Source organism: Lepidochelys kempii, chromosome 24 (genome assembly GCF_965140285.1).
Source record: "Lepidochelys kempii isolate rLepKem1 chromosome 24, rLepKem1.hap1, whole genome shotgun sequence".
Classification (NCBI taxonomy): domain Eukaryota; kingdom Metazoa; phylum Chordata; order Testudines; family Cheloniidae; genus Lepidochelys; species Lepidochelys kempii.
The window spans coordinates 7,460,050-7,482,961 of NC_136403.1; the positions used below are offsets into that span (position 1 = coordinate 7,460,050).

The 22,912-nt window shown below is 39.1% G+C and overlaps 1 protein-coding gene across 1 annotated transcript; it reads right to left on the reverse strand.

The window, feature by feature from the left end:
• Positions 1-4,315: 4,315 nt before the first annotated feature.
• On the reverse strand, positions 4,316-22,863 carry HORMAD1 (HORMA domain containing 1). The gene is made up of 14 exons (XM_073322450.1): positions 22,831-22,863; positions 21,212-21,356; positions 21,002-21,065; positions 18,630-18,666; positions 18,095-18,115; positions 17,960-17,986; positions 16,555-16,622; positions 12,644-12,795; positions 11,639-11,895; positions 9,443-9,509; positions 7,865-7,941; positions 6,589-6,672; positions 5,348-5,446; positions 4,316-4,474 (listed from the first exon to the last, which is right to left on the reverse strand). The coding sequence occupies exons 1-14, from the start codon at positions 22,861-22,863 to the stop codon at positions 4,394-4,396; spliced, it is 1,212 nt and encodes a 403-aa protein (XP_073178551.1). The 3' UTR covers positions 4,316-4,393.
• Between the last annotated feature and the right edge of the window lie 49 nt (positions 22,864-22,912).

The window sequence follows — 22,912 nt, forward strand, 5'->3', positions numbered from 1 at the left end:
TTCAAGGTGCAGGTTGTGCAGCACCGAATTGTTACCACATAGTTTCCCCAGCCCTGCAGTGTAGCATTGTGCTGGACAATACAGATAACAGCCAGGCAGTCCTGCGTTATTTTGTAACAGTTCTGTTGTGTAGGTGTGCCGTGGTATTGCACCATCTGTGTCACAGCCATGCGATATTGCACAGCATCTGCTAGGCAGCTGTGCAGTGCTGTTATCATATTGTACGTCGTGCCGCTGTGCAATATTTTAGCATATTGTATATTGAACGACACGGAGAATGCTGGGCAGCTACACCGTGATGTATTGCATTTGTTATCCAGCGTTTTGATCATAGCGTTTATCTGCATTTCACTACATTTCAGCCGCGCAGTATTCAATGGAAAGCTTCTGTTCTGAAATCATGTGGACAGCAGAACGAGAGGCAGAAAGGGGAGTCTTGGCTGTAAAAAATGTTCGGGAGATAAATCTTGTTTATGCCGTCTACAAAATTTGCAAAGTCTGAGGCTATGCAACAATAGCTGTTCGTCAGTTAAATCCCAGTCATCTAGCTCACGCCACTGAAATATGAATGAATGTGCTGTCAGGAATGTACAAATCCCTCTGCAAATTATTGACAAATCCGTATCCACAGGAATATAGAAAACTGAAGCAAAATTCTGCTGTATGGTAAATTACAACTAATTGGCTATTTAAAATGGGCCATCTTTTCAGTAGTTTTCAGCATCAAAACACGAATGTGTTTTAAAGTATTTTCCTTTCTTGGTCCCAGAGCTCATTCATAAGCATAATAATATGGCAAGAGGGAGAACCCCCTTCTGTAGGAACTCTTGGGAAAAATTATTTGAGTGAAGCACAGGACTCTGTATGAGTCCACTAGGAACTTTGCTCTTCCTATCAATTACATGTGGAAGGCACTCAGATAGAAAGCTGGTGGGAGGCAGTGGAAAACCCTGGAGGTCTGGGGGTAGTTTTTGTTACATAAATATGGGCACTAAAGTGTGATTATTTGCAACAATTTGGAGAACTCCACTTTCAGGGCCTGTTTGATGACTGAGAACAGTATATGGGGAGGAAGGATTAAAGACTGAATGTTGCACTGTCTTGTCACTCTCTCGCTCTTGTAATGCTTTGGGAATAGGACCATGTGAAGAAACCCCATGATGGCACGGGGTAGAGGGGAGCTGAGACCCAGCTAGGGTTACCCCCAGACACAGAAGTGTGAAGGGAAGAGCCCTGTTTCAGGGGCATCAGCTCCCACCCTCTCCCCACATGAGCTGGGGTACAAAAGAAACTGAGGGGCCACCCAGCTCAGCTGGAGGGATCAGAGACCAGCAGTACCTAGGAATGATCCCCTCCCTTCCATCCAACCCCTTGATCTCCCCACTTCAGTCTCACTGCCCCTGCTCCCCTTTTCATTTGACCCTTGTCCTGTTGCCCCCTCTTCCTCTCTAACTAATTCCCTCTCAACAACCGTCTTCCACCTTTCAGAAAAGAGAAACCAACAAAAAAAGTATGGCACATTTGTGACCATTGCATCATTCACTCAGCTTGTATGGGATTGTCCTATTCCCCCAACTCTCTGTGTCTCTTGTCAGTTTAGATGATAAGCTCTTTATGGCATGGTCTCTTACTCTGTTTGTACAGTGCCTAGCAGAGTGGCATCCTGATCTTGGGTGGGGTCCCTAGATGCTACCATAATACACATAATAAATGCAGTGCTGGCTGGATGTCTACCTGCAGTAGTTACTCCTGGGGGAATTCTGCGCCACTGAGCATGCACAGAATTTATGTTCCCCACAGATTTCTTTGCTTCCCCTCAGAAAAATGACTTTCTGACAGGGAAGCAAAGGGAAGCCACAAAAGCGGTCATGCGACTCTCCCCAGCAGCATGTTCTGGGTGCCCAGGGAAGCCAGCCAAGAGGTAAATCACTGTGGGGCAGGAGGTGGGACTGGGGAAGACCTGGCTGGTGGCTCCTACCCTTGCGCTAGGCTCAGCTGCTAGTCGGCCGGCTGGGCTGGGGAGGATGGGACTTTCTCTTCCCCTGCATGGCATGCGGGGCCGGGTCAGACCCACCCCGAGATTTCTCCTCCAGCTGCAGGAAGCGCTGCACACTCCCCCTCCTGCACTTCCTGCACCCATCACTCCTCAGCTGCAGTGGGAGGGATTCCTATAGAGGGAGCTGCTTCCCCATCCATCCAACCCCCATGCATCCAGACCCCCTCATGCCCTGACCCTCCCCACGATGAGCACCACTCCCCCTGCACCTGGATCACCTTGACGAGCCACCTGCACCCAGATCTGAGCTCCACCCGGCTGCACTTGGATCCCCATCCCACTCCCCCAGCTTCTGGACCCCCCCATAGACCGCCTTGCTGAGCCCCAATGACCTTCACCTGGACCCCCCTGCAGAGTCCCATTACTGTTGCACCCAGAGGTGTGTCTGGCAGGGATGGGAGCACTGCCATGGATCCATAACTTCTGCACAGTGGACAGCACTGAGAGGCTGCAGGGAGAAGATAGTATAGAATACACCCAAGGGCAACCAGGATCACGAGCAGGCTTTTCGCAGACAATGTCTCCAGCCATCACCTCCTCAGATGAACCTGCCCCTCTCTATCCAGCACACAAATGGCACCTTAATTCAGCCCTACACAAGCAACTCTGTTGCAACTCCTGATATATTATGAATACTTGGAATGTGTTCATCTGTGCATACAAATTGCTCTGGTTGAAACAAACAAGGTTTAGCAGGTAATATTTATGCTCTAACATTAAAGCACAAGTCTAAGCTAAAGATGGGTAAGCAGGGGTTCTCCTTTAAAACTGCAGCATAGGTCTGACCTCCAGAGTGGAGCACAGCAGAATTCCTGAGGTGTGACAGGTAAAGTCAGGACACAGGGGAAATGGGAGAATAGGAAAGGAGACAGTGGTATGCTTGTTCGTTTTTATTATTTTCTTATTTCTTTCAGAATGCAAATAATTGTAGGAATCATATTGCATCATTCCACATTATTATGCAAACTCTGTAAAACAGTATTTTTACTATTGTTCTCCATTAAATTGTTCTCAAATACATTGAGATCCTGTGATTATTCATCTTAAAATAAAACATAAACAGAACTACTAGAGAGGCAATTTTTCTTCAACAGTAAATATTTTATTTGGGCTCTAAAACCAGCAGACTCTAAAACAAGCAAGACACACCAAGTGAAAGTCCTCAGCCTTTATGAACTTTTCATTAAAAAGTCAATTATCTACTCAAATCAAATGTATGGATCATTATATTTTAAAAATATACAGTCACAAATTATTAAGTAACATTGTTTTAATTAGGAAGTAGGATAATAAGATATTCTTAGTTTAAAAGTTAAAATTCAAGGACAGGAATGTTTAGCTATTCACATCTAATCTAAATACAGCAGTAGTTGTTACCTGTATTTATAAAGAGCATTACTCCAGTGAATTTAAAGTTATAAAGAGCAAACCAAAATTATTTTTTGAAAAAACATGCAATGGCATTGTTTCTGACAGCTGCAATTAATCATTTCACATACATAAAAGCTGAGCTGTCTATATTTCAGATATTTAGTTATAGCCTGTTATAATTGGTAATACTGTACTTGGCATAGCTGCCACAATATGATAACACTTAGCTGTTATAATATATATATATCTGGCATCAGAGCTGCATATAGATTCCTACATTTCAGTTCAAAATTAGGAACTAAAGAGGTGAATGGTGTTCTTTTTCAAGCTCGGGTAAGATACCAATGGGAGAAATGAACACAATCAGGCCACCTGAAGTTTGCTTCTTAGAGATAATAAAAAAGAGAAGCTATAGTATTATTATAAAATGACTACACAATTTTCTTAACCAAATTTCCTGACGTAATTCTACCAAAACTCAAAATTCCGGTTGAGATTTTAGTTTTCATGTTCAGTCCATAAGGCATGTTCTGAACAAAAAATTCTTAAGCTTCTGAGTATGGTCCAGGAAAAGACACCAGTGGAAACTTTGCATAGTTTCACTTTTAAGAGTATACATTGTACCCCCAATAGGATTTCAGCAAAATCTCTAAAGGAAAGGTGTTATTGAAGGCCTGCGCTAAAAATCTTCTTGCTTAAAAAGTTTTTCTCAGATCAGATGAATGGTTATGCCCTGTCTATCCTTCTAGACTGGAATATAACCCCCTTTAAAAAATAACTTTCAATTTGCAAAAATTGGGGCCTCTCTTGACAGAATTTTTCCTGTATATAAATTCTGTGTTTGACTGCATATAAAAACAAAAAAAGAACCTTAAATTATCTCTAATATTAGCAATACTCATATTAAACACCAAATGAAAGCTATATTGAGCAGAATTCTACATGTAAACAGCAGGGAGGTGATATCTAAAACCGCTCCTTTGGTTCACTAAATTTTCTCCTTTTTGGCACTGCATCTTGACTAGAGGAGAGTTCGTACTGATGAACCTACCAAGAGAAAATAGATTGCATTTCAGATCCCTGTATTTCACAAACCATGGCTCTTTCAGTTGTGTTAGGTATCTTAACATGGAAAAAGAACTTCATAACAAGAATCAACTATATGAAACATAAAGCTGTTCAAAGAATATCTAATCCTTCCAATGACATATGTGCTCACGATTGCAAAGCTTGGGATAATATTTTGATAGTAATCAGTTAAAGTACAAGAACTTTCTCATGTACTATTGAAAGGAGTTTAAAAGTTATTTATGATCTAAGGACAAAGGCTCTTTTGTGACGCTGCTTCAAATGCAAGTAAACTTTTCTTAGAAGTTCCACTTTAACATCTAAAGCTAATGGTAAGTAGGTAGTACACATCATCAACCTGTCAAGACACAGGGTTTGATTCTGATTACACTTACATTAATTTTCACTGATTTAACTCCACTGACTGCAATGGAGTTACTTCTGGTTTATTTAAGTATAAAAGAAGACCAGAATTTGGCCCTCAGTCTTTACTTAATTTGTTGTATTCTTTCTTATCTAAAGTAATAATGTTTGTATATCTCTAACCTTAAATAGTAATAATAATGAAAGGTTTATTTTCACAGACAGATACAGAAGTAGTAACTATGTACTTATCTCCCTTTATTCTGTTTTCCCAATAACAAAAATACTGAATGAGGTTTTGGGGTTGGGATTAGAGAATGCTCATTTAAAACTGTTATAGTGATAAACAGCATCTTGAAAAATCACCAGAGCTTTTTGTTTCATATTATGCATTTTATTTTCCATTTAGAGATATTTAATGCTTGCCACTAAATGCACAAAATATAACAACAAATCATTTTGCTTTCTGCATGCAACTTTAAAACTTACAAGCTTTTCAGACTCAGACCAAGTTCTCTTCTGGGTTTCTTTAGAACAGTTAGCTACTAAACGATTTTTGCAATGTTCCTGAGCCTGATTTTCACCAACCTTTACAGAAAGAAATTAACTATTAGTTTTAGAAGAAGACTGCAGACAGCTATAAAGCAACACACTGTGGATGCTATTGCTGTTCCCTAACCTGTGTTAAAAATTAATTAAGAGCTTTTCAGACTTGGGACAGGGAAGGCATGATTTTTCTTTATCTTGACATGTAATTTCCTTTCTTGACTGTAAATGATGAAGGCTGTTTCTTTATCTACTGAGACTGGCAGCACTTCTCCCAGAACTCTTATGAGGAAAAGTAATCCATATACAAGATCTAGTCAGGGGACCAAGGGTGAAGTGGCCATGCAGGCATACTTATGTACCCCCGGTCCACTGTGGAAAGCGTTTCTATACCAGCCCCATACAGGCCAGAGCAGAAGGCTGCAAGGGACTCCGGCCAGTAAGGGGGCCAAAGAATCCATGTTTACATGGATCAAGTGTCCCCCTAAATCTTACAAACTAGTGCAAGGGGCTAAGGATACTATTTCAGCCATAGGCTTATAGCCACTGAGAGAGGAAGGGCACATGGACCACAGAACAGCCCTGTACTATGCCCCTGGGCTGAGGGTGGCTTGAGGTTTTCACCGCCCAAACTCCTGTTCCACTTCTATAAAGCACAAATACTCAGGCACCATGTAGGTGAAGTGGATTTCAAAACTTTAGCTACCACGCATAAGCATGAATATGCAAGTAATAATGTTTTTTTCAAGATATGTAAAAATCACACATCTGTGATTAGAATTCTGGCCCAGTATTTTATAAGAGATATGGAACAATACATTGGATTAAGTTCTCACCTAGCACAGGTCTGGCAGAGAACATGGCCAAGTAAAGAATACAAATAAATCCTCATGAATCCCTCTGAAACTATACAATTAAAAACCACACACTTAAGTAACTTTTAGAAATAGGCATTCACTTTTTGACATTAGAAATACAAAGGTGTTGTTCATATTCCTAAAATAAAAAGAGCTAAAAAAATAATCTGAAGTGAATTCTGGTCCCAAAGAAGTCAAGAGGAGTTGCCATTGACTTAAATGGGACCAGAATTTCAATCCTGGACTGTAAATTGTATTTAAGCACATGTTTTCATTCTGTATTTGGAATAGAAAGAGTTTGTTGTTTAAAAAAAAAAGGATACTGACTGTGTTGCTATGAAATATTTTTCCACTTCTTGTCCTGCCCTCTGACACATCAAGTTCAGATGTCTTAACTGCTAACTGATCAACCTAAAATGGAAAATTAGCATTATTTCAACATAAGAATCCTCTTAGAATTAAGAGGCAAATTAGGATACATAGAGCTCAATCATGCAAGATGCCAAGTGCTCGCCTGCCCCAATCCATCACAGTACTTAAGCATGTGCTTAACTTTAAGCACAAGTCGTCCTATTGAAGGCATGTGCATAAGTACCAGCGCCTAAATCAGTGCCTCAATTTTTTTCAGTTATAGTCAGTCACTGGCTATTACCAACGGGTCAATTTGAATTTGAGCCTCAAGGATCTGTAAGAGAAGTACTCCTGTTCTGTATTTGCATGTTACTACTCTCAGTGTTGTTTTCAGAGAGTACAATATGAATTGTCACGATTACAACACCCAGATTTACCTTAGACTTCCATCAACATTTCAAAGCAGAGATTTCTACTGAAGCTAAATGACTATTATGAATGTGACATACTTTTATGAAATTAAAGCCAAACAGAAATTTTTCCAGATGGTTCTAAGTGGTTGTTGATGGGAGTTCCCAGCCTAGAGATTCCATTTGACAGTGTTTCCTTGAGTCCATCTCCTCGTATAAAGAGTTGGAGGGTGTTATATTGACAGCAGAATATGAATGGATTCGTATATGTTTTCTAATTAAAATCTATTATACCATCTTTGGAATGTTGCCAGGCTGGGCCTTTTGCTTAGCAAGAGAGACTTGAAATCAGTCACAAATACTTTTATATTTAAAGGTTTGACTACTGCAATTCTTTACTTGCAAATGCAACCAGTAAATAGGTTTGTCAATGTTAAAAAAATAAGTTTCTAGAAGGAAGAGTCTTTATTAACGATGCTTTATGATGATGGAACTCCCTTCCTTTTCTGCTCATATCGCCCAGTCTGTCAGAACTTTTAAAACTGAAGAAATAGCTCTTTGCTACTGCTTTTAATTGATTTTTACAATTTTGAACATTTTAGTCATATTTTATTGTAAAACATGTTGTTTTACAATAAACAGGACAAAATATACATGCATTTTATTGTTAATAATTATAGCTATAGCATTCAATAACTTTATGTAGAGAGTCGCCATACATTAAATTAATTGCTCAAGAGGTCTCAAAATTCAAAATGTTAGTTTGAATAATAAAGAAACTTCACAAAACCCTAGGAAAAGTATTTTAGGAGTAAGACTGGAAGAGAATATAGCTTTTATACCTGAGAATGAGAAACAGGTTTATTCTGGCTTTCTTCAGACCTCGTAAGTTCATTTTCTTCACAAGTTAAACTTAATTCTGTGAAAGGTTTGTTAAAACATGTTCTAATATTAACAGCATTTTTACATTTTTTTTTTTTTAGACATCAGGGTGATATGCATATAATAAATGTGACAGCCAGACAGACAGGATAGCCAGACACTTGGAAAAGGCTCTATTCTGCATGCAAGTAACTATTAACATTAGTGGGAATTACTGTGCCTCATGTCTTTAGCTCACTGGGCCTCATTCTCATTTACACGAAAGCCCCTTTACACTGACAGAGTGCTGTAAAGGGGCATTAGTATAAATGAGAATCAGGCCTACTATCTCCTGTTATTGGAAACAGGCACGTAAAGAGACATACTTATGTCTGTGTAACACAGATTTATACAGAATGCCCTTAGAACCTGTGGGCTTGATTCTGCAAACTTGTACTTATGTAAGTAGTCCTTATTAATAGTCCCAATGAATTCACTCACATTAGTTAGGACGAACTCAGAGATTAAGCATTACAGGGTCTTGCAATCAAACTGTTGAAAACTCATGACCAGAGCTGACAGGTTTCTGCTGAACTGATTTTATGATTAAAATGTTAGAGCTAAACCTTGCTCCTATCGACTGAAATGGAATCAGGATTTGGCCCTTATGCTTTGTGCCAAGAATTCTGCATCACAAATTTGCAATAACAGGTAGTTGTCTGTTTTACTTCTGTAATGTTTCAGGGGGAAAAGTATTTTTTTAGGTAAAATCTCAAGTGATGTAGTACTCTTCTATTCTAAATATTTAACCTATTTTAACTGATAAGATATAAATAGAACATAGCAAAAATTCAGAATAGAAAAATGAAAAGTGACTTAAAAGAAAAAAGTGACATAAAAGAAAAGCATAGCAAATATATTACTAGTACTGTTGTGGGTTGAGCTAAAGCTTGTTATAATCAGGGCATAACCACCAACTTCATCCAGGTGGCTGAAACAACAGCAGTAGCACCCAAAACACAGGCAAATGGGAAAAAATTGAGTAGAAGCTGAATCATGTGGCCCAAGGGGTTTCAAATGTAAGGACTCAGGTTTTGATTGGTTGAAATGTTTTGGAGAGAGAGAGAGAAGGAGGCAGTGAGACTAGAGACCCAGAAGAAGCAAGAAAGCCAAGCAGACAGTGCAGAAGTGCTGGTAATGTGGCCCGAAGAGACAGCTATGAGAAAAATCTTTTGGGGGCATAGAGTGCTGGCTGGAAAGGCAAGTTTTGAATAAAAAGCAAAGGAATTGTCTCCTGCTGTTTAATTCCCACAGAGTTCAGGGAAACAGGACTTTATGTATAATGTTTGTAAAGAAACAAGAAAATCTCTGGCTCTATCAATTTCTTCTCCTAATGGAAACAACATATAGAGGCCTGAACTTTGGCTATCCTATGGATCAAAAGGGATAACGGTATTAAACTGAGTGTAGAACTATATGTTACATAGTCTACTTCTCATTTCAGCAACATAGGAACCAGGTAGCAAGAGCTGAGCTGTCCTGAACTGTATATTTATTACCTCCAGCTTTTACAGATGTATTTGCATTATTCTTAACTTCCATTTTATTATCTGCGACAAAATCTTCCTATGTAAAAAAAGAAAAAGAAAGAAGATATTTTAAAATTTTATATTGGATTCTTAATGGAATAAAAATAATCATATAAAAACATTAAACTGAACTAATTAGAGTTGGCCCTAAACTGCTAGGAGAAGGGCCCATGTCTTCAATCATGGCATCGTGTAATTATTAACACAAAACCTTAACTTAGTGATCAGGACACGCACCATCCACCCAAAATCTTAAAAGCATGTAAATAGGAAGTTAAGGGAAATTTTCTTATATTCCTTGCCACTTTTATATTGCCTACAAAACTGCCAATAACACACTCCAACACTCCATGAGATATTCATTACCATCTCCAACCAATACCAAATACCAATCTGCACTCATCTTAAAACTTTAATGGCAACCTCTTACACTCCAGTATTAACAGTTGGGCACATGTGACTGTCATACATTCCATGCCTGTGGGAAGTTAACCTGCCTTGGTTTTTGCTAAGGTTGCTGTCAAATAAAAACTTCGTTGCAACTTTAAATATGGCACAGCTATTTTTCCACAAAAAATAGTTTAGTCTGTGCTCAGGATTACAAATAATAATTCCTCATGTTTAGGCCCAAATCTTGCAAATGGTCATGCATGTAACATTATTCATGTGACTAGTCCAGAGGAGGGCAAACTACGGCAGTTAGGGGTGGAGGGTCCAGGGGCAGTCAGGGAGAAGGGGTGGTTGGATGGTGCAGGGATCCCAGGGGGGGCAGTTAGGAAGGAGAGGGGAGGGTTGGATGGGGCGGCGGGGGGCAGTCAGATGGGGCGGAGGGGTTGGATAGGGCAGCGGGGGGAAGTCAGAGATGGGGGTTCCGGAGGCAGTTAGGGGACAGGGAGACGGAGTGGTTCGATGGGGCACAGGTCCCGGGGGGCAGTCAGGAAGGAGAAGAGGGGTTGGATGGGGCGGCGGGGGGCATGAGTCCTGGGGGGGCCGTCAGGGAACAGGGAGGGTTGGATGGGGCAGGAGTCCCAGGGGGGCCATCAGGGGGTGAGAAGCAGGGGGGTCGGATAGGGGGCGGGGGCTGGGGCACACCTGGCTCTTTGGGGAGGCACAGCCTCCCCTAACCGGCCCTCCATACAATTTTTGAAACCCGATGTGGCCCTCAGGCCAAAAAGTTTGCCCATCCCTGTCCTGGTCCATTAAGTTCATTTATGTTAATCATGTGCATAAGTGTTTGCAGGATCAACGCCCTACACAGCAAGAAAATCCAAAATTAGACACAATCTCCCACCTACTACTATGATGCTGCACAAAATTTACCAATGCTAGTAACACTATATGTCAGTTTAGGATATAAAATGAAGTATAATTTGTTCAATTAAAATAACTGGGGAGATGATTTATAGACAATGTAACTGAGTTGGAATTTATCCAGGACACCATGACTATCATATACTCCCTTCCATTTTATGAAACATTGTATGGGATTTCAGATTTAAAAATTTTATTAAAGCTAATGTTAAAAAAAATATATAACACATAGGTTGCAAAAAAAGTGTCTGTACATCTAGGTATAGTGCTTACATTATCCACACCTATAAAGTTAGTTTCTAAAAGTCATATGATACATAGAGTAAATAATCAGCAATAACCCAAATTTAGGTGAATGGATTTAACAATACAGTTTAGATATTAGAATCCGAATACTTGGGTACATCACTCATGAAAAGTTGTACAGAGATTTGGTTGTGGAAAGCAAAATATAACAATGAGTGGAGATTGTCCCTCAGTAATTGAGAATTAGGTAGGTTGTCCATTTAGAAAATACAATCCATGAGGAAAGTATTTCAGTTACTTTCCTGATGGCACTTCTCATCGGCAACTAAAGATACTGCAGCCCATCAGCACCATACTGTTGCACTAGTTCAATGTAGATCTCTATTATGAAAATAAAAAACTGATTGCTCCAGTTTGAGCAGTAAAATTAAGAAGAGAAAAAATCTAAACGACTGTATGTAATTTTATCTGAATATCTTTGGCAACTGAATGTTTTATTAAAACTTTGCAATAATGGACAATATAAATGGTTATTGACCCTTTCCAAGAGAGTTCAAATTGTAAAACATTTTAGATATAAATAGCATGTAGCAAGGTCTGAGCCCTTACATTTATTTGCTGGTCCTGTTCTTCTGGATCATCTTTGTCTAGTCTGATTAATTGCGTAGGCACCTTAGAGTCTCCTTGCTTTAGCATGTTTTTATCAATATTTTCCATTCGTTCTTTCTCAGTTGTCACTTTAACTTTCAGCATATGAAAAGGGGTTGGCACCTCACCCACATTTAGGTAAATAGGCTCTCCCTCAAATATCATTGTGTCACAATCACCCTCTTTAAAACCAGGAGGCTGGTAATCAGGTGGTGTAACTGCAGAAAATAATTCAGGAAATATGCTGTTATAGGATGAAGTGTGTTCTTACTCTTGGGGAAAAAAATTTATATGTATTTGAATGAAACAGATTTTTTTTTCCTTTGAACAAAGAGCATTACTCCAAACCACAGTCTTTTTATTTATTTTGTTCCATTTTTTATATTCCATATTCAGTTTGTAGTAAATAAAACCTATTTTTCTACACAATAGAAAAGAATCTGATTAGAACATTCAATATGCACAAAAAGATAACCTCAAAAAAACAATTACTGTATAAAACTGATATATTTAAAAAATTTAAGTTACAAAAACCATTTAAGCGGTATACAAAACTAGGTCTAACTTTCCCATCAAGAGTTTGGCCCTTATTTAATCTTTGAAATACACTCCTGTGTTTTCCTTAATAAAAATGCATCATGTTCAGAATGCTTCTGAAAATTTCACACAGTCAAATTTCTCACTGTTTTAATTTCCAAATGAACATACTGAGCTGCAGTTTTTAAATATGGAAGGTGAAATCTTGACTCCACTGAAGTCAATGGCAAATCTCCCAATGATTTCAATATGGCCAGGATTTTACCGCAATAACTCTGAAAATTCAGGACTATGCAGAAGTAAACATATATGAGAAAGCTAACATCTGTTTACCTTTAACATTCATAAAAATTATATGAAATGCTGTTTCAATCATTTTAAAATATTTATTTATACACTAGATAAATCAAGATAATGTGGAAACAGTACCTTCATCATAATAAAAAAGCTTCATAGTCAAGCAGATATCATTAGGTAAAGGGCCCAGATTCTGCATCAGAACATAAATCTTCCGAATGAGGAGAATACTTGCTTTCTTGGTGTCTGTACATGTGATGTTGGAATCATTTCCTTTATTCTTACTAGGAATGAACAAAGTATTCAGATCTTTTATGGGTACGAAATTGTTTCTAATGTTATAAATATACTGTTAATTACTTATAAGTTACTATAAATATTTCAGGCAAGTGAATATCACACGATTAGCTAGGTAAATCTTCGTAAAGTAAATTAGACTTGTGCATTCTCAGCACATCTTAGGATCAAGTCCTAAATCAGGGGCTTCAGCTAGTTATGAAACCCACTACTGTACTTTATTAGAGAGAAAAGGCAGGTGAAAGAAAATCTTTTATTGGACCAACTTCTGTTGGAGAGAGAAACAAGCTTCGAGCCACACAGAGCTTTTCTTCAGGTCAGGGAAAGTTACTCTAAGTCAGTGTCACTGCAAAATGCAGGGTGGAACAGATTGCTTAGCATGAGTAGTTAGCACTCTGACTGCACACCACTAGTTGTCACCTCCCCCAGCCCCACTGAAACTCATTTGGGGTATCCTCAACTACAACCCATACTCAATGGGGATCCCATCCTGAAAGAAATCTTTCTTGAAGCCCCACTTCTGGCCTTCAAACTACCCCCCCAACCTCTCCAAGCTCAACAGAAGCAAGCTCCCCACAGACCAATACACACCAACTCAAAGCGGCACCAGACTCTGCCAGAAGAACAGATGCAAAACCTGCAAATGTATCTCCACTGCTACAAGGATCAACACCCCCCACAACATAGACCCCTACACATGCCTATCACAATACTAGATGTGGTATACTTCATCCAGTGCACTAAATGCCCCAAAAACAACTATGTGCATGAAACCAGACAATCACTATGCTGTCAAATGAACTCACATGGAATGATAAAAGACAAAAACACCGTATCACCTGTGGGTGAACAGTTGTCATAAAGTGATCACTCTATATCTGACTAGGGCTGTCAAACAATTAAAAAAATTAATTGTGATTAATCGTGTGATTAAAAAACTAATTGTGATTAATCGCATTGTTAAACAATAATATAATACCATTTATTTAAATATTTTTGGATGTTTTCTACATTTTAAAATATATTGATTTCAATTACAACATAGAATACAAAGTGTACAGTGCTCACTTAATATTTATTTTTGATTACAAGTATTTGCACTGTAAAAAAACAAAAGAAATTGTATTTTGCAATTCACCTAATACAAGTAATGTAGTGCAATCTTTTTACTATGAAAGTTGAACTTACAAATGTAGAATTATGTACAAAATAAACTGCATTCAAAAATAAAACAATGTAAAATTTTAGAGCCTGCAAGTCCACTCAGTCCTACTTCTTGTTCAGCCAATTGCTCAAACAAGTTTGTTTACATTTGCAGGAGATAATGTTGCTCGTTTCTTGTTTACAATGCCACCTGAAAGTGAGAACAGGCATTCTCATGGCACTGTCCTAGCCAGTGTAACAAGATATTTACATGCCAGACGTGCTAAAGGTTCATATGGTATGATGGGATAACATGATTTTGGTAAATAATTGATCTTTAAATATTCATGGTAAATAGGCCCAATGGCCTGTGATGGGATGTTAGATGGGGTGGGATCTGAATTACTACAGAAAATTCTTTCCTGGGTATCTGGCTGGTGAATCTTGCCCATATGCTCGGGGTTTAGCTAATCGCCATATTTGGGGTCGGGAAGGAATTTTCCTCTAGGGCAGATTGGAAGAGGCCCTGGAGGTTTTTCGCCTTCCTCTGTAGCATGGGGCACGGCTCACTTACTGGAGGATTCTCTGCTCCTTGAAGTCTTTAAACCATGATTTGAGGACTTCAATAGCTCAGACATAGGTGAGAGGTTTTTCGCAGGAGTGGGTGGGTGAGATTCTGTAGCCTGCGTTGTGCAGAAGGTTGGACTAGATGATCATAATGGTCCCTTCTGACCTTAGTATCTATTAATCTATGTCCCTTCATGCTTCAACCACCATTCCAGGGGACATGCGTCCATGCTGACGATGGGTTCTACTCAATAACAATCCAAAGCAGTGCAGACCCACCCATGTTCATTTTCATCATCTGAGTCAGATGCCACCAGCAGAAGGCTGATTTCCTTTTTTGGTGGTTCGGGTTCTGTAGTTTCCACATCAGAGTGTTGCTCTTTTAAGACTTCTGAAAGCATGCTCCACACTCCGTCCCGATCAGATTATGGAAGGTACTTGAGATTCTTAAATCTTAGGTCAAGTGCTTTAGCTATCTTTAGAAATATCACATTAGTACCTTCTTTGCGTTTGTCAAATCTGCAGTGAAAGTGTTCTTAAAATGAACTACATGTGCTGGGTCATCATCTGAGACTGCTATAACATGAAATATATGGCAGAATGCAGGGGAAACAGAGCAGGGGACATACAATTCCTCCTCAAGGAGTTCAGTAACAGATTTAATTAACACATTATTTTTTTAACAAGAGTCATCAGCATGGAAGCATGTCCTCTGGAATGGTGGCCAAAGCACAAAAGGGCAAATGAACGTTTAGTATATCTGGCACGTAAATACCTTGCAACGCCGGCTACAAAAGCAGAAGCGTTGCCAGCAGATCGAGGGAAGTGATTATTCCCCTCTATTTGGCACTGGTGAGCCCATATCTGGAGTACTGCATCTAGTTTTGGGCTCTCCAATACAGAGAGGATATGGACAAATTGGAGAGAGTTCAGCGGGGGCAACGGAAATGATTAGGGGGCTGGGGCATATGATTTATGAGGAGAGGCTGAGGGAACTGGGATTATTTAGTCTGCAGAAGAGAAGAGTGACAGAGGATTTGATAGCAGCCTTCAGCTACCTGAAGGGGGGTTCCAAAGCAGATGGAGCTCGGCTGTTCTCAGTGGTGGCAGATGACAGAACAAGGAGCGATGGCCTCAAGTTGCAGTGGGGAAGATCTAGGTTGGATATTAGGAAAAACTATTTCACTAGGAGGGTGGTGAAGCACTGGAATGGGTTACCTAGAGAGGTGGTGGAATCTCTATCCTTAGAGGTTTTTAAGGCCCAGCTTGACAAAGCCCTGGCTGGAATAATTTAGTTGGGGTCGGTCCTACTTTGAAAAGGGGACTGGACTAGATGACCTCCTGAGGTCTCTTCCAACCCAAACTTCTGTGATTCTAAGAAGAGCGCAGCATTATCTCCTATAAATGTAAAGAAACTTGTTTGCCTTAGTGATTGGCTGAACAAGGAGGAGGATGAGTGGACCTGTTTTACATTGTTTTGTTTTTGTACACTTTTTGATTTCAATTACAACACAGAATACAATATATATATGAACATGTAGAAAAACATCCAAAATATTTAATAAATTTCAATTGGCATTCTATTGTTTAACAGTGTGATTAAAACTGCAATTAATTGTGATTAATTTTTTTACTTAATCGCGAGTTAACTGCGATTGACAGCCCTACTTTCTACATTTTTAATTATTTGTCTTAATATATGGAAATTCCTAAATCTAGACAGCACTTTTTAAAAGTACTAACCCCAAACTATCTCTGTGTGTGCACACTTGTGTAGGGGAAACCAGAAAAGGGCAGACAGAGGGCACTGTGAAATCCGTACATTAACTAGCGTACTAAGTAATATATCCTGCTAAAATGGTAATGTACCTTCAAGCTAGGTACATCTGGAAAATATGTTTCCTTACTGAACTTAATCTTAAGATTCAGCTTCCAAAATCAAACAACCAGTAAGAAATTACACCAATATGTTAGCTCAACCTATTCTAGAAAGATATTGTTAATTGCATAGCAGAGAGAAACCAGGAGGACAATACCTGGTGAAATCCATTACCGGCCCATTGTTGGTGTATTTGAATTTGAACTGATAACATTCTGTAACTGTCTAAACACAAAACACAGTAATTATGGATCTAACACATACAGTATCAATTGTTAAGAAGTGAAATACGATATTGTTTCCTGTTTCCGGAAATATACTAGCCTTGCTTGCTTTTTAAACTGATGTCTACATGTCAAGCAAAAGTTATAATCCATCGTTACAATGACATTTCCATGGATTATAGCAGTGGTTCTCAACCTATTTATCATTGTGGGCCACACTGTTACCTTGGCCACAGGTTGAGAACCACAGCGTGCCCCTAAACCTGCCCAGCAGACCCCAATGCCCCAGCCTGCCTACAGACCCCTCCACAGAGTGGGACCAGGAGCAGGCCCCTGGCGTGGGGCCGCAGGGCAGCCCCTACCCCCCTGACACCGCCACGCAGCAGCCCTGAACCCGGACCCCGCTTGGCAACAGGACAGGGCAGCCCCGGACCCCACCACATGGGGCAGGGCGGCCTGGCAGCCCCGACCCTGGACTCCACTGTGCAGGGCAGTGCAGCCAGGATCCCGGGCATGGGGGCTGGGACCCCGGATCCCACTGGGCAGCCAGAGCTCTGGACCCCGTCGTGTCAGGTGGTGGAGCAGCCTGCAACCCAGACACCATGGGTCCAGCGGCCTTTAGCACACAGCTGGACCACAGCTGTGTGCTAATTGGGCTACATGCAGCCCGCAGGTTGAATACCACTGGATTATAGCTTTCTAATGTCATAATGAATCATTCTGACTTTTTTTATGCACGGCTTATTTATACAATTGTTGTCGCCATCAAATAAAATCAATGTCAGTAGTCTCGTCCTGCAGTCAAAAATTAAAAGAACAAACACAAGTTTGAGCTGAAGTTTTTTAAAGAAAATTTTCAGTTCAAAGTCTGTAATATTCTTAGTCACTGTCCAACAAATTTCATATACACCATACAGCACTAGGGTGACACCCAGTGGCTAATAAGATTATGTTTTGCTTGAAAGAATTCATGGAATTTACTGTAAAGAATTAAAAAGAAACTCCTGAGCTGTAGCTCACAAAAGCTTATGCTCAAATAAATTTGTTAGTCTCTAAGGTGCAACAAGTACTTTTCTTCTTATGAGCAGTTAATTCCATAATTGTTCACTATGGGATTTTTTGCACTTTCCTTTGAAGTGTCTGGTGCTGGTTACTGTCAGAGACAAGATACTGGACTAGATATCAGGTATGGCAATTCTTGTGTTAGGATATAACTTCTTTAGATAAATAATAGAGTGCACTTGGACGAAATGTGAAATATTCTATCTGCCTGTATATGCAAATTTTAATGTGAATGTTACTATCATCAGTCAACCTTAAATATTATATTAAGCTTACCTGAGGGTCTTCTGCATGGGTGTAGACCTATATTTTAAAAATAAATAATATAAATATGAGAATAAAATAAAATAAATACAGTGTATATAAATATACTTATTTTGAAAATTGTGTAAACATTTTAAAGATACTTACTGCTAGGACAACCATTCTTAGCTGTTTAAAATATAATTAAGGAAAGAAAAACAACAAATAAATTAAAATAATCCTGCATACCAATTTATAGTGCAGATTCAAAAAAACAAAATAACAAGTGGAAATTAGGACTCTGGTTTAGGAAAACATGTTTACATCCATCTCTGTGTAACAAAGGATATATGCATGTGCTTAACTTTAAGCAGATGCTTAAGTACCATTGACTTCAGTGCTTTGCTGAATAGGAATGCTTTCCTGAATCAGGGCATCAGAAATTTTTCCAAAGCCATATATCAGTTATCTAGTGCCAAATCCTCAGATGGTATAAACTGGGCAGAAGTCTTTACCACCAAGACTTATGGATCACATCCTGTGAGATGCCGAGCACCTGGAACTGCCATTAATTGTCACATCTGGCTAAATTGAAGTTATTTTGTAAACAGTAGCCCCAAAACCACAAGAGGCAGCTATTAGAAGTATACAAATACACGTTACAGTATATTAAAATATAACAAAATTATACTGGAAGACTTACATATTTTTTCTGCAAAGCATCATAGCATCCTAACATCCTGCAAAAATCAAATAATATTGTCTATCTACTACTAATTACCATTTTTATTTGCTTCTGATTACATAAAAATTCCCACAAAACAAAAAAATTGTGTCAAACCAACCTGATAGCTTTCTTTGACAGGGTAACAAACCTTGTGGATGGGGGGAAGCAGAAGACGTGGTATATCTTGACTTTAGTAAAGCTTTTGATAGTGTCTCCCATGACCTTCTCATAAACAAACTAGGGAAATGCAACCTAGATGAAGCTACTATAAGGTGGGTGCAAAACTGGTTGGAAAACCGTTCCCAGAGAGTAGTTATCAGTGGTTCACAGTTAGGCTGGAAGGGCATAATGAGTGGGGTCCTGCAAGGATCAGTTCTGGGTCTGGTTCTGTTCAATATCTTCATCAATGATTTAGATAATGGCATACAGAGTACACTTATAAAGTTTGTGGACAATACCAAGCTGGGAGGAGTTGCAAGTGCTCTGGAGGACAGAATTAAAATACAAAATGATCTGGACAAACTGGAGAAATGGTCTGAAGTAAATAGGATGAAATTCAATAAGGATAAATGCAAAGTACTCCATTTAGAAGGAACAATCAGTTGCACACATACAAAATGGGAAATGACTGCCTCGGAAGGAGTACTGCGGAAAGGGATCTGGGGGTCATAGTGGACCACAAGCTAAATATGAGTCAACAGTGTAACGGTGTTGCAAAAAAAGCAAATTCGCAGGAGTGTTGTAAGCAAAAACACAAGAAGTAATTCTTCTGCTCTACTCCACTCTGATTAGGCCTCAACTGGAGTATTGTGTCCAGTTTTGGGCACCACATTTCAGGAAGAATGTGGACAAATTGGAGAGTCCAGAGAAGAGCAACAAAAATGATTAAAGGTCTAGAAAACATGACCTATGAAGGAAGATTGAAAAAATTGGGTTTGTTTAGTCTGGAAAAGAAAAGAGTGAGAGGGGACATGATTACAGTTTTCAAGTATGTAAAAGGCTGTTACAAGGAGGAGGAAGAAAAATTGTTTTTCTTAACCTCTGAGGATAGGACAAGAAGTAATGGGCTTAAATTACAGCAAGGGAGGTTTAGGTTGGACATTAGGAAAAACTTCCTGTCAGGGTGGTTAAGCACTGGATTGCCTAGGGAGGTTGTGGAATCTCTATCATTGGAGATTTTTAAGAGCAGGTTAGACAAGCACCTGTCAGGAATTGTCTAGATAATTAGTCCTGCCACAAGTGCAGGGGACTGGACTAGATGACCTCTCAAGATCCCTTCCAGTTCTATATTTCTATGAAAATGAAATTCTTGGGTTTGTACTTCTTAATTTTACCACTACAAAAGTAATTTTTCATCCTGTTGATAATAGGCCACTTTAATTGAATTGTCTCTACCCCCTACTTGGTAAGACAACTCCCATCTTTTCATATAATACTATATAGATCTTCCTGCTGTATTTCCACTCCATGCATCTGAAGAAGTGGGTTTTAGCCCACGAAAGCTTATGCCCAAATAAATTTGTTGGTCTATAAGGTGCCACAAGTACTCCTCGTTGCTTTTGCTGATACAGACTAACACGGCTACCACTCTGAAACCAGTCTTATATACAAGATACTTACGAATACATATTCAGCTACATTTTTTTAAAAGCTGAACTCTTCTTTTTTGTCAAGCTTAAGAACATAATCCTCAAATTTAAAAGTTACAAAAATACAATAGATGTAATGTTAATGAAAATATTGTATCCCAACTTCGACCACTAAAGAATGAGGGCACTTTGGGCAGTCATTTATACCAGTGAAAATATTCTGATTTGGTAGCATTTTACATCCACGTTGTACTGAAGAAAATGACTACAACATAAGATGCAGAGCAACAAAGAAACAGGTCCTGAGAGAACCGTGAGAACAGGCAACAGTGGAAATAGGGACACACATTCTTGGCATGAAAATAATTTTTGCATTAACTTGTTTTACCCCAGTTCAGCAGAATGCTTATGGATGTGCGTAACTTAAAATGTTAATCATCCCATTGGCATCAAAAAGACTACTCGCATGTTTCAGGTCACAAACATGCTTAAATACCTTGCTAATATGAGTCCCAAGATCGTAAATCTTTCCATAAAACCAAATGTTCAAGTTAAGCCCATTACATGGTACTGAAATGTATAAATTCTGATTTTTCAATGTGCAAAGTCTGTATACCAAAACAGTATATACTAAGCATTAAATACATCAAATGACCATTACTCACTAACAGTGAGCGAACAATTTTTCTTTGACTAGAGAGCTAATTTTGAGATTTGACACATTATAATACTGTTATGTATGCTATAGAATCTACGTACCATTTCACCAACTGAGTGGACCCAGGACAGTTCTTGTCTTCCCTCAAAATTTTGACACAGAGGTCTGAAACAAACAAATAAATTTTAGTTAGAAATGTACAGATACAACACTAAAAAAATTACGTTAGCTTAAATAAGCTCTCTAAAATTATTTGTCACAAAAACAGAGAAATATCTTAGGTCAAAGGAATCTGAGAAACAGTATGTTACCATCTAGATATCTTGTTCCATAGGCACATTCTGGAAAAATTCCTCTTAGGTAAGTAATGCAGGATACTGATACTGCTAGGAGTCTCTTCACCAATATCAAAGACTGCTGTTCAGTACATATTTTATTAGGAAATGTTACTGCACTCTAAAATGTAAAGAGAAAGAGAGGGGAATAAATCTCCAGTATGCAGGGGGGTTTATTTTCATTCACTTGCCTTTCAAATATTGAAAACAAATAAAATGTTTTCTCACTAGCCAAATGTACACAGGTCTACTAATTTTATTTTATTTTAATGTTAAAGGAACTAACATGAAGCATTTTTCAACAAATAATCTCCATCTTTCTCTTGTTCACCTCCCTTGTTGAACATAGAATCATAGAATATCAGGGTTGGAAGGGACCCCAGGTGGTCATCTAGTCCAACCCCCTGCTCAAAGCAGGACCAATTCCCAGTTAAATCATCCCAGCCAGGACTTTGTCAAGCCTGACCTTAAAAACCTCTAAGGAAGGAGATTCTACCACCTCCCTAGGTAGAACATCAACATCAACATGTTCTCCCTAGGTAGAACATCATCTATGTTATGCTATGAGTCAACAGTGTGCCCTTGTTGCCAAGAAGGCTAACAGCATTTTGGGTCGTATAAGTAGGAGCATTGTCAGCAGATCGAGGGACATGATCATTCTCCTCTATTCAGCATTGGTGAGGCCTTATCTGGAGTACGGTGTCCAGTTTTGGGCCCCACACTACAAGAAGGATATGGAAAAATTGGAAAACGTTCAGCGGAGGGCAACAAAAATGATTAGGGGGCTGGAGCACATGATTTATGAGGAGAGGCTGAGGGAACTGGGATTATTTAGTGTGCAGAAGAGAAGAATGAGGGAGGATTTGACAGCTGCTTTCAGCTACCTGAAAGGGGGTTCCAAAGATGGATCTAGGCTGTTCTCAGTGGTAGCAGATGACAGAATGAGGAGTAATGGTCTCAAGTTGCAGTGGCGGAGATTTAGGTTGGATATTAGGAAAAACTTTTTCACTAGGAGGGTGGTGAAGCACTGGAATGGGTTACATAGGGAAGTGGTGGAATCTCCTTCCTTAGAGGTTTTTAAGGTCAGGCTTGACAAAGTGCTGGCTGGGATGATTTAGTTGGGGATTGGTCCTGCTTTGAGCAGGGGGTTGGACTAGATGACCTCCTGAGGTCCCTTCCAAACCTGATATCCTATGATCATCACTATCATATAATGATAGCCTCCAATTGTGTAAAGAGTAACACTTTAACTTTTTGCACTGTAAATAGTTCTATTGACTTGAATGTGAACATTCACTGTTCATAAAGCACATGCTTAACTCTTTGCAAATTGAGGACCTTAGTGTTTAACTGAACCCTGTGATGTTTTACAACTGTGCATAGTTCAATGAGACTACTTATGGCAATAAGAACTGCTCCTGAATAACTTCTGTTTATACAGGAACAAATTATATGAATCTGAAATACTTTTTTCAAGTTTAATTAGCTGCAGGGGTAATTTTGGGCAATAAAACAATCCTAAAAATAATTACTTTGTATTCCTGACTGCTGAAATCAACTGTGCCAAAAATACACTGAAATAAATTGAACCATACCATAGAATTTCTCTGCATCTGGGCAGTTGCCATATTGTCAGTCTTTTCCTATCTGTTAATAAAATTGGAATGTTAGTTTGCA

Coding starts and splice junctions, on each gene's coding strand:
- HORMAD1 (XM_073322450.1), bottom strand. CDS start 22,863: ATGGCAACTGCCCAGATGCAGAGAAATTCTATG. Junction 6,673..7,864: donor AACCTGTTTCTCATTCTCAG/GTATAAAAGCTA, acceptor TTTCCATTTTAG/GTTGATCAGTTAGCAGTTAA. Junction 5,447..6,588: donor AAATATTTCATAGCAACACA/GTCAGTATCCTT, acceptor CTTTCTGTAAAG/GTTGGTGAAAATCAGGCTCA.